At 39.1% G+C, this 12747-nt stretch overlaps 1 protein-coding gene across 3 annotated transcripts in view; it reads right to left on the bottom strand.

Moving 5' to 3' along the window:
- Nucleotides 1–3670: 3670 nt before the first annotated feature.
- Nucleotides 3671–12747, bottom strand: part of MAPK10 (mitogen-activated protein kinase 10) — a 200805-nt gene continuing 191728 nt past the window's right edge. For 2 of the 3 annotated variants that reach the window (XM_026102785.2, XM_026102788.2), the window contains one exon: nt 3671–11072. In XM_026102785.2, the coding sequence (XP_025958570.1) occupies nt 10930–11072 (143 nt within the window). In that variant the 3' untranslated portion in view covers nt 3671–10929. Of the gene's footprint in view, nt 11078–12747 lie in introns of all 3 variants that reach the window. The other variant, XM_026102790.2, reaches the window with a different exon arrangement.

Genomic DNA, 12747 nt, shown 5'->3' with positions numbered 1-12747 from the left:
TTCACTGAATTTTGCTCTTGGTGAAGCCTTCAGCACATTTTTGCCTTTAGGTGGCACTCCTCGCCCGTATCATGTGTCTTCCTTGGTAAAGACAGCAGCTCTGTCTGTACAGCTCTGCAACACCACATTCAGAGGACTAAGATGAGGGTGCCAGCCACCTGAGATGAGGGATCTGTTCTAACACAATGCAGAAGCAGGAATGACCACGGTTGCCATCCTCCTCCATCAGCTTTAAAAAAGTGCTTGCACTGCACGCTCTGATTTTTTTTTCCAGTTACAGGGTGCTCTGGTGAACTGGTTGCAACAAACTGAATGCAAATTTGATGTGGAATTACAATCCCTCCAGATTCGGTGTTACACACTGGTGCCAGTGAATTTGTGAGTGAACACTGTGAGTGCTTAGATTAGTCTCTGCGCTAGCTGCTTAAAATCCCAATGCTAGAACTGGTGAGCAACTTGGTTATTCTGACATTTTGCTAATGCTAGAAAGTATGGCCAAGAAGGGGAATTAAAATTTTTCCTGTGTGTTTCAGAAATCACGCAGTGTTGGCAAATGAATTATCTTAACAACACAGACTAATTTTATTGCCCTTTCCACTTGCTTGTCATTTCATTTGTGTCAGTGACTAAAAAGGTCAGAAAGATAAAGGTCGAGAGTACAACTCTGCTGAAACCTGGTCAATAGTCTCCTGTTGACCCACCTGCAATCAGTAGGATGGTGCAAGTGTTGTTCAAGGAGATGTTACTTTCCTCCTTTCTGGTGAAAAAAGATGATGGGAGGTCTGTGCATTGCCAAAGTTGACTGTTTTCCTTTGTGTAGAGAAGCACAACAGTCTTAAGTACTATGAATGACACGTCAGAAAGATATACACTAAAAATCTCAAAAGGACTCATGCTCTGGAAACACTGTTTAGTACTGTGCTTTCTTATCTGTTACATGGCATTAGGCTTGTGAAAAAGAATTTGGACAACGCTCTGGCTGCTTAAAACTCTGAAATTCAGTGGTATTCAGACATGAGGTTTGACTCCTAGACTATTTCTCATAATGTTCACTGTCTTTAAAAACAGAGTTTCCTTTTTTCAGTCCGCTCAGTTATGTGCTGGGCCCTACAGCAATTCCTATTTTAGTGGAGAGAGCTGTTGTGCATACTCCAAATGTATCTGTGTTCAAACCTTGTTAGTTCTGGATTGAGGCTGGCATAAAGTAATACAGAATCCACTTGGAACATCTACACTTACAAATCCATTCCTGAAAGGCGGACTGCTTTTCGGAAAGCAAGTTGGGAGTGGGCACACTTAGCAGAATCCTACGGTAAGATACTGCCAAACCAGGACATTTACTTTTGCTATTAGAGTATTTAGGGTCATTATTTATAAAAGAGGAAGAAAAACAAAGAGTGAACATTTTTTCTAGCTGTGATCTGGCACCCTGCTGACAACATTCAAAACAAATCCTTTCCTGTCCTTTGCTGTCACAGTCTAAGAAGATGTGACTGAACTGAAAAGGTAAGATCTGCTCCAAAGGCAGGAATATCATCTAGCGAATGCTGAGGACACATCCAGCAGAGGGTGGACCTCAATACACCACCTAAGACAAAATTCCAGAGCCGCTCTTTCTGCACATCTGTTGACAACAGATCGAGGCTTAGACATTTTCATAGTACCTGCACACAATTTCTTAATCACTGACTACCTTGGCTTAATCTCATAACATCAGACAGGCCTTTACCTAGCTCAGGTTAATAGCAGGGATGAGAAATTGTATAGCACTCCGCCTCAGTCACACATTAAAGTATCGGTTGTTTTGGAAAATGGAAGGGATATTTTCTTGCAGCTGCTACTTTTTTGTAATTTCTGTCTCGGGAGTTCTTAAAAAATCAAAGATAATCCCCCTTCTTCTCCAGTGTTAAACATGAAGTAGAAGTGGAAAGAATTTTGCACATTTCAAAATTTCGTCTAAAGAAATTAAATGCCCCTATTATTAGTTCCAGACTTACGGTGCTAAAAAGGCTAAAAATATTCCAAATAGTAGCAGTCGGCCACTCCTTATGAGACTTATTTAACAAAAGCCTCAGTCTGTCCATTAACAGTCACATTCAGAAAGAGAGCTATTTTCTCCACCAGCCTAATTACTATTCCATTTAGAAGTCCTCCTGGAATGTGGACAGAGCATTATACAGAAGCATCAGGAGACAGACAACACTTATTCCTTCCCAGCAGTCCATTTTTAAATGACAGATACATCAGGAAATCAGTATTAATTTAACCAGCTAAACTTCCTCCCAGGCTCCCTACACTCTACCCATAATCACATTTTCTTGGAGACACACCAGCTTAGCAATTCAGACTCCAAGCTGTGCAGTTAATGAGGGGTTTGGGAGAGCATGTTGAAAATCAAGATTATTTTGATCTTTATCTGAATGTATCTGAGGAGCAGCTCAGCCACAGGGCAGTGAATGGCGCCTGCAAACACACTGCTTCTAAGCATTAGCACACACATGGAAACAAAGCCAAAACTGAACAGTCCCTGGCAAAGGGTGCCATGGGAGAAAGCAAAGCTTCAGCTCTTCCATCATACTAGAAAGTGGCTCCAACATGCAGCTCATTGCAGCCATACACTTCGTAAAGGGGGCCTGAGAACTGGTCCCCATGTGTTTGAACTGGCCTTAAAGGTTGTTCACTGACCTTCATTCCAAACATTTGCCTCGAGCAAACCGTGAGGTGGAGTTTTGCAGAGATGCTCCGATTTCCTTCCTTTAACTCTGGCTCGACACCTATGAGGCCACTGATTTGCTGTAGCTCATCAGAGTATAATACGTACCGCCCCTTACCAAACAAGCAATGTTTAAATTGTAATCTGAGCTGACTAAAGAAATAAAATTCCAAGGCTGGCTTTTGCTGAATTTCAAGCAGCATTGTAAAAGATAGGCCTCTTCTGTTCGAATGCAACTTCAGATTTACTGGAGTTTAGGACAGAACACTATTCCATTTGATTGTAATTTTTTTTTTTCTCTCTACGCATGAGGAATCCAAACATAAAAACGTCCCTTGTTTGACTCACTTATAAAGATAGCTTGCACGAGAAGTGAGAAAACTCCCTCTGTATTTTCCAGCCCCCAGCACCCCTCTCCTTTTCATTCCTTTGCACTTGAAATCAAGGGAAATATGCTCAGCATTTGTGAAAAATCAGGTCCCAAAAATCTGCAGTGGGTCTTTTTTTTCCTTTTTCTTTTCTTTTTTTTTTTTTTTAATTGGTTTCGTTTGGATTTTCTGATGGGGGTGGAGGTGGGAGAGGACCTGTCAGGAACTTGCCAGTTTCCCTTCCTTCTGCCCAGGCAACGGGTCCTTTTTTTCAGTATTTTTAGGCAGTCAGCCAAAGAAACAAACTCTTAAGCTACTTTAAGACGGCCTGAGTCTTAGAGGCAGTAAGATCCCTTTACACTCCTTTAGCACTGTAAATGCTTCTTAAAATGAACACCAATTGACAGGATTAAACCTACAGAGAAAATCAGATAGAGCACTAACTAGATTTTGTAATCCTTCCAACTTTTAAATGTTTACAGCTTCATCTGCGTCCCCTAGTGAGGGCTGAAGGAAAAGGAACAAGAAGCCAGGAGAGCTGTGTCAGTGTACTTTTTTTTTTTCATTCATACCCTTAATGCCATTCAAATAGGATTCCAGAATACACTATTTTAATTAGCAAAGCTTGTTTTAAAGTAAACAACACAAACATCCTTTATAGAACAGTCACAGTCTCCCCTGCTAGATATACAGGCTTTTCAGCAAGATCACATTCAAACAGCATGAAATTCACCTCTGTGCATGGCCCCTCGGGAAGGCCTTCGCACCGCGTTAACTTCCACTTAGCTGCTCCAAACAGGAGTAAGTGGTACATAGGATAAGAACCGAGGTTCGCTACAACTTTCCTCCCAAATAAAGATGGTCCAAATCCACATCTGTAAAGATCAGCAGTTTCCCCACTATAAGGTCATAATGGTGTAATACAGGCGTCATGTACAGAGTATGTTCCGTATTTTAATTGACTTTGAGCCCCAGTGAGAGCACAGATGCACAACACGCATCTAATGAAGCCCTCAATCAATATGGTTTCCTATGTTGTGCTATATTATTGGGAACACTGCAAAGTCAGTCAGCCGGCAGGAACCAGGACAGCAGTGGGAATTATCCTCATGAGGAAGCTCTGACGGGATTCCTTTTGATGCACAGGAGAAAATGAGATTCCCACCTTAGTTTAGCAACTGCTAAATGAACAGAAATCATTGATGCAACATTGACCCATAAAACACTGGTGACTGGGGCCAAATTCTCCCCTGTGCTATGCACAGGGAACAACAGGTGGTCAAAGGAAACAGAGTAAGAACAAAACAGTATGGAAATAAGGTCGGTTCCTTAGCAAATGTCACTACTGCAGTCCATTTATGCTGACTGACACTGGTTCACCCTTTCAACTATAACCCTGCAACAAAATCGGACATGTCTCGTCTTCCAGTCTTAACATTGAACTGTTGCCGTTGTTGGTTTTCTGATGTTGGTCTGGAGTTTTGTTTTTTTTTTTTTTTAATCTACGTTTATGAACACTGATACATTACAGACCTTGTTAGTTATACTTCGAAGTCTGATCATGCAGAACTACAGGCAGGTGCAACTTAGGTCTTATTATAGGATGGACATGGCAAGGTGAACAGTTGTTTCTGCTAGTTAAGATTTGGAGCTTTGTTACTGTTGTGGCTTTAATGTATACTGGCCATAAGTCCCACTTACTCAATTTACTAAATATACAAGGTTCTATATACACACTGAAACCTCCAGTACCCTCCTTTTCAGTACATGACTGACTTGGAAAAAGGTCAGAGGTCAACCATATTTAGGCATACAGCGGCCTTATTGTAAAAGATCTAACAGAAATAGTGTGTTGGATTATTACATATTAGTTACAGAGGAAAAAAAAAATCAATACAACTATTTACATTATAAATATCTTGCTTTCCAGAAGACAAGAATGGCCCTGTTCAGTGAAAATTAGCAAAAGAGACAGGCTTACCTGTCTGAAATGATAAGCATGGTAGGGATACATTTATTTCCCAAATTGACTGTGTCTTCCTTCAATGAGTGCTTTTCAGCTTTTCACCCAGGTAAAAAGGCACCATTAGCCTCAGCTGAAGATTTTCAACATTCTTTTGTCGAATCAAACCCTCTTTAAAACTCAAACTTGCCATGGGTCAATGAGCCTGAACAGAAATGAAGTTAAATAGTTCACCTCTTGTAATCAATAGTTAATTTAAAAAACAAAAAGCAAAAAAAGAAAAGATCAGGCCACATTGGCAAGTTCCTAATACATTACACAGAAGCCACTAAATTCCACTGGACAGGTCTGTTTTCCAGCTCATCAGTGAAGATGACACATTCCCCCCTCCCCCCAAACAACACCTTTTTAAGACATTACATATTGGTGGAATATTTAAACCTACTGCACACTGATGGTGTGTGTGTGCGCGTGTGTGTGTGTGTTTGTGTGTGTGTGTGTGTGTGTGTGTGTGTGAGAGAGAGAGAGAGAGAGAAAGGTCATCTTGAGCTTGTAATTAGTTAACTGTGTCCTTTGTAAAGTGGTGGAAGTTCAAATAAGCGCAGCCATCAGATTCTTGAAGATGTGTCATTATGTTACAGTTATGCTCTTTATCCACATTGAGAATTTGGATCAAATATGAATACAGCATTAAGATTCTAAAAATCACATTCATATATACTCCCTCGCTTTCTTACACATACATAGAGGAGCAAAGAAAAATAAACCCTAAACTTCAAGTGAACCACTAACAGACTATTTTTTGCCAGACTTGAAAGAAAAGCGTAATTCTCCCCCGCAGGTTTTCTTTCATATTGCTCTCCTTGGAAGCACACATAATAGAGTTAGGTGGGAAATACATTATTTTTGTTCTAAAAGGTTTTTTTGAGATTTTAATTTTTTTCATGCATGAATTCAGATGAAAAATTAAAATCTCAACAAGCATAAAAAAAGAAATATAGAAGTGCACAGTAAAATCACTTTTGATCCTTTGAAATACTGCAACATTTGTAATATAAATAAGTAAAATTTGCTATTAAAAGTTATTTTGAATTATAATATTACAATTACATTTTACAATGAATACTAAACCCAAACATTTTTCCATGCTTTCTTACTGGGAGACTTGCTGAAACTGACTCTGTCAGGCAAACAGTCATGATCTTGACTATCAGCCTATTTGCATGAGAAAGTCTGTTGGTAGAAAAAAATATCAATGGCACTCACTGATAAATATTAAAATACAATCCAAATTGGTAATTAGCAGTATTTTGGAAATCTTCCTAAAGGCACTGTACCAAGTCTAGTTGTTTCAGTATCATTAGCCTAAAGCTTGAAGGTAAAGCAATAAGTATGAAGGTAAAACCATACCTATGAATTTATTCTTGGTTATAAGTTTAGAACAGTGATACAGCTACATCATCATCTGGTTTGTGTAATCTCTTGAGGCCTGTATCATGTAGGAACTGGTGATTTCCAGAGAAAAACATGAATGCATTAGGGAAGTATCTGAGCAGGCTTTCCGGTGCTTCCTTCGACAAGCTACTATACTTGCACTCCAACTGAAGCTCTTTTTTATGTAATAAAAACTTGCTAAGATTTCTTTATGTATCTGGGCCAGGGAATTCTAGGTAATATGGGAGGATTTCTAACAGCAGCACAATTCTCATAAATCAATGTGCGACCAAGTCAAAGACATATTTTCTCTCTCTAAAAATGTATTATGCTCTAATGGAATGAAGTCAAAACTCAGAAGATAGTATTTCCAGCTATCGAGTCAGTATTTGCAGACCAATTTCAAAAACTATAGAAATTTTGGATTGAAAACATGCATAACCTTTCATCAGCTTGAAGCAAATCAGTATTTCATGCTCCTTTAAATTTATCATTGAAAAGAAAAAGAGAGGGAGGTCTTTTAAGAGCAATTCTATCATTTTCCTACATTTCTAATACTATCCTGAAATACTTCACCTGAAAATAAAGCAGTAATGTTCTTCTGTGATTTTCCTCTCTTTTCTCAAAGCTATTTTTTGTAGCTGGTGCTCTGAGCAGCCACTGACAATCAAGATGCTTCTGTCATTTTCCTTACTCTGCTGATGGCTGTCTACATGACTTAAGCAAGCCACACAGGACAGAATTTCTTCGGGTCTTCAGGCACTTAAGATGCAGGTACTATCTTAGGCATATTTTCAAAAGTAGCAAGGTGCCCAGCTCCCATGCATGCTGTTGGAAGATACGGACCTGTGCACATCTGGCAATAAGCTCACAGACGGCCCCTTTAGTGCCTTGGCAGATCGCTCATAAAACTCTGGGTTCCCAATTTTCTACATCTCTGCAATGGTGGCAGTTATACCACAACTGCAAACCTCAGAGAATGAGGAGTAAACTGCTATTCAAGTAGTATTTACTGTAATTTTAACAAAGAGGTAGATTTGAAAGATCATTGGCAAGAAAGAGAAGAGAAACATCTATCACATCATGCTGCACAGAATATTGGAATAGAGAGGAAAAGGCTTGAAGATCGCAAATTTCTGGGATCTGTAAGAATTGTTTTTACCCTAAGATAGTTACACAATGTCAGTAACTGCACTCCTTAACTGCAGTTGTACTGCAATTGTGCATGCATTCCTGTAAAGCACCAGCTGGCAGCACCACCCTCCTGACCCAGAGAAAAACAAAGGATACGATTCCTATTCGATGGTTGCTATTTCAGTTCGGACAGGACCATACAAGGGCAAGAACAGAACTGTAAAGAACTATTGCTTTTTTTCATTGATGGCTTTTTTTCTAGCGTCCAATATGGACAGCCCTAAGTCTCCCCCACAGACAGAGCTTCTCAAAAAGGAGACTGACTAATTTAAGGACAAAAAGAGATGCAATAATTGCTGTAGGCCCCATTTTAACAAGGCACTTAAGCACATGCTTAGATCGATCACTACTAAGCAAAGGACAAAAGTATGTGCTAGTTAAAATTATGTGTGCATCCCTATATCTCAGTGGAAAGACTGTATATGCATTGGTGTTTTGCAGAATCAGGGCTTTTGCGAATACAGCTAAATACCTTCTAGGTTGTGGGTTAATTTAGCACTCATCACTAGGACATCTTCTACGGTGACTGGTTCTTCCCCCAGCACTCATGAACCCAAACAAGACTGAATAATATCCTGGGGCTAAGTCAGTTGTTGGCTTTGACAGCTGAAACACAAGAGAGCTTTTCTCCACCAAAAGCATCTATTTACTATAAACGGCTTCTCTGCTATTGCCTATGCCACATCTTCTTAATATTATTGGCAATGCACTGTCATTATTCCTAGTTTATAATTCTGTGGTATTTTTGCAGTTCCTCTTACACACAACTTCGCGCCTCTGAGAAACTTGCCCCCTTTTTTTTGGTAAATAACACACCCAAACGGTGCACACTAAGAGATGTAAACTGGATGTTATTATCTGTATTTTATTAGTATGTATCTGTGATGATTTAAATCTGGAAGTAATACTTTCTGTTATTGCTAAGAAGTCACCCTGGGTGTTATTGCCTTCATATCCACAAAGCATTGCTGTTTACCTTTGAATACTTTCATGATCATTGGCTTTGAACTGAGAGTTGCATCACTAAACAATGACTTGATGTTTCATGGCTTAAGAGAAAATATTGCTAAATATTTTTAGCAGTAGTAAATTATTGCTTTCACAATTACTGCTCTGAGTTTTTAGAAAATTGTCAACCTAATTTTATTTTCAATAAATTTTTTTAAAAAATCCACCAAAAATATACCTGGGGGGAAAAACATTTCCTACAGCAATTTTGAGACTGCTTAGAGCTACCAGCTCTGAAATTACTTAATACCCATTTAACTTTTATTCCACCCCTCAGGAGAAGTTTATTATTAGCTTTCTTTCCTTTGAACAAAATGTCACTTGATACTCAGATTTTTCTCCTAACCACAGAATGGCAGATTTGTGAGCTACCTAACGAAACAGCTATATTTTAGTAGAAGTTTGAATAGTTAATAGCAGTGAATTTAAAATATCCAAAAACATATTCTAAACAATTTATCTTTCTGACATTTGGAAAAGTATAACAGTGTGAGTTACCTCATTTCAGTTTACACGGCACACTTTGGTAAGAGGAGAGATGGGAGCCTCAGGTCTCAGTTGACTTCCAACTCAGATAATTGCGCTCTCGCAGTGTGAAATGCTAATTAATGTTTTGGCTGGTAAAATGATCAGTTGTCCTGAATTGCTGTGTTTAGTCTTGCCATTCTCTGATAAAAAAAATGCTGTCATTTACCACCGGAAATCCTACTTATTATTATCTGACAAAAAACCATTTGATTTTCAGTCCTTGCTGGGTTCTTTGGAACTTAGCAAAACTGCCTAAGACACCTGATTAGACCCTTTCAGCCCAGTGCACTAGCTGGTATTGTTTGCTACTACTTAGAATACAGGACTACTAGACCTATTCACCTGGTCAATCTTTTCCATGTAACACAGCCAATAAAACCTTCTGGGGAGTTAGATGATTTGTCACAGGCAAGTGAATAGCCAAAAGCACCTACAGAAGGCCTGTTCTCTTAGTCGTGGAGATTCCTGCAAGGAAATGATTAAATGGGAACACAACCTCTCAGCAGCAAACACTCTGAGAGGGAGCGGGCTGCAAATATCCTTCCTCTATTCAACTGACTTACTCAGGACCTAGACATAAAAAACCCCATAAACTGTGGATGTCCTTTGGACCATAATCTGTTCCCCAACCTTGTCATACCCCCTAACACACAAACACACACAATGTAACTAATAATAGCAAGCATATCTACAAACTAAGATGATAACTCACTCAATATTAACAGGAAAGGTTGCTCACTGAGATAAATCTTTCTGGGCTTAGACACACGTAAAAGAACTTCATTCTTGTTCCCTGTAGCTTGCAAAGATACATGTGCTTCCTTCTAACCCGGTCATAGCTTGGCATATCTGCTCTAAAAATCAGAATAACAAGTGTTAACACTCACAAAAAAAAACACAAAACATTTTTATGTGAAGCTCTATGTCGTCTTCTTTCAGTACAAACAGGTATTATTTCAAAATATATATATTTCTCTCAGCAGAAATTTTGTTGCTACATCTTCAAGTGTCTGAGGGAGCTGCAGTTTGATGTGGTTATTTTCACTTCCACAAATCCTCATGTAAGATATCCAGCCTAATGTTGAACAAACAAATAGAGTATATACTGCTAATATATCACATATGTATCTATGCAGTTCACCTGAAACGGGCCATTTAGTTATGCAGTGCACACTGAGTACATATGCAGATGTGTGTCCTTCTGGTGACACACAGCTGCATACACTTCCAGAATTCTATTGGCATGTGCATGTACGTGCTATTTGTATACTGAGAAAAACACATTTCATCCCTATCTGCCTCACTAGGCAGAATAAGACAAAACAGAGAGTGAAGGCAGATACACACTCATACATTTTTGAGTGGCTACTGCACACCTTGTCATGCCAGTGTGAAAGGGACAGTTGCAGGTTGCTGGTTTTGCAGCCATAAATCTTAGAGGAAGAGGAAAAAAAAGGATTCTTCGACTCCTTTTTTTTTCCCCCAGTAAGCATCATTGGAAGAAGACCAAAGCAGAGCAACTATAAGTTAAATATACACTTGAGCTTAGCTGCATTACATAACTCTGTAGGAGAAGCAGGCTGAAAAGATTTTTTTTGTTTGTTTCCTTTAAATCTTTGTATTTTATTTCTCTTCCTTTTCATCTCTTAACTCCTGTTAATTTTTCCCCCTAAATTACATCATCCTCTGAAGAACGCTGGGTTTCGCAGGCAGGCGGCTAGTCACCTGCAACAACCGAGGGGTCCCGCAGAAGCTTCCAGGCTGCTGTCTGTGTCAGACGCCAGTGTTTGATCAGTGGACATGGATGAGATGTCATTGACAGATGAGGATGGAGGGAGGCTTTCACTGCTGTTCACTGCTGCACCTGTGCTAAGAAAACGAACACCAACGTGATTAAACCTGAAACTCCAGGACTTCTCACAGTTTCAAAAGCAGAGGGCACATACCCTGTGGCAACGGGCATGTAGGTACACAGACCATTTTAACCGACTGCAAATACGAGCAGAAAATAGGCCACACAAGACAACAAAAGTTTAGGCATTGGATAACATTAACATCTTAACAGGAAATTCTCTCTCGTTAGCAGTCTGTTCTGAAGAGGTATAGCTCCTGTTGTGTTTATTACTGCATTTTATATCTAGCCTTCTTAAAGTTATAAAGCACAGAAGGATTAGACATCTGCTGGACACACATGCACCAACGAGATGATTCCAAAAAAAAAAAAAAAACCCACCCTCTATACTCTCATAGAGTCCTAGTTTTCTCACAGATACTTTAGTAGAACTGGTGGCATCAAATAATGCAGTGTGAGAAAAAGAGGAACATGCAATCTGGTGGCAATGCGCAGAAGATGAGTGTGGGGGAAGCAAAGCTGGTTCTCCCTCTTAGTTAAGGACTAAGTGACTAAGAGCAGGATTTCAGTTGTGATTATTTCTGTGCATTTGTTTACCTGTCCTCTGTAAAATGGTGAGAGTACCATGTATTTACCTTTAAAAACACCGTGACTTTGTAAAATGGAGAATTAACCATTATGAGGTTATCATTCATGTGACTGAACATTTACCACATCCATAAATATTATTAGGCAAGTATTATCTGTCCTATAAATGGGGATGACAACTATGTTATAAATGCAGAACCATGTGAACAATGTATTTATCCTATACCTATGACTGTTCAACCTTCACTCTGGCCATTGGTTTTGTCCTCCTCCTTCCACCAAAATTAACACTGTCGGCAGTTTGGGGTGGATACATTCATTTATTCATTACTTGTAACTTGTCTGTGCAGTTAAAACGTTCATGATTCTAAAAATGTGATTTTGCATAATGTTGCAGGGCTGGAAATAGCTATTCACTGGGACACACAGACCTTCCTTCTGCAGGTACATGCTGTTTCATTGTTATGCTATAGAAAAGCTTTCTCGGCTCACTTGTACAGATTTTCTTTTCCTCAAACTAGACAGACAAATTAAAATCTGCTGCCTTTATAAGCAAGTGAACATAGACTATAATCCTAATAAAAATATAGAACTCTTAAATACTCTTAATACAGAAATTATTAGTAATCTATATGGTCCACGCAAAATATATCGTGATATGGGTAAAAGATACGGGTACGTCACCTTCCAATTCGCAATAAAAACGTTAATCTCAGAAAACAAGCCAGTATACCGTACCTCGACCTCTTTTTCTCAAGGTTTTATTTCCCTTATACTCCTCACTATATATATGCACAAAACAAAGAGACAGATATGCTCACATTCAGAGCTCTAGATGGGTGCTGCTTTCAGCTGGTGTAGGAGCTCAAAGTCATTCTGGCATCAGAAAACCCCTTGAATTAGTTTACTCTCCTGATACATTTGGAAAATAAAATACTTAATTAGCCTCTCAGTTTTGTAAATGCTGCAAAAAGATATAGTGATCTCAATGATGTCTCACTGGTGACTGAAAACAGCAAGTTTCCATCTCTTCTGACAGAATATTTTTTTACATGTATTTCACTCGTTTTGATCAGTAATCTGTGTCTGATTCAACATC

Source organism: Dromaius novaehollandiae, chromosome 4, assembly GCF_036370855.1.
Source record: "Dromaius novaehollandiae isolate bDroNov1 chromosome 4, bDroNov1.hap1, whole genome shotgun sequence".
In the NCBI taxonomy this organism is placed as follows: domain Eukaryota; kingdom Metazoa; phylum Chordata; class Aves; order Casuariiformes; family Dromaiidae; genus Dromaius; species Dromaius novaehollandiae.
This window is presented reverse-complemented; position numbering and strand designations above follow the sequence as displayed.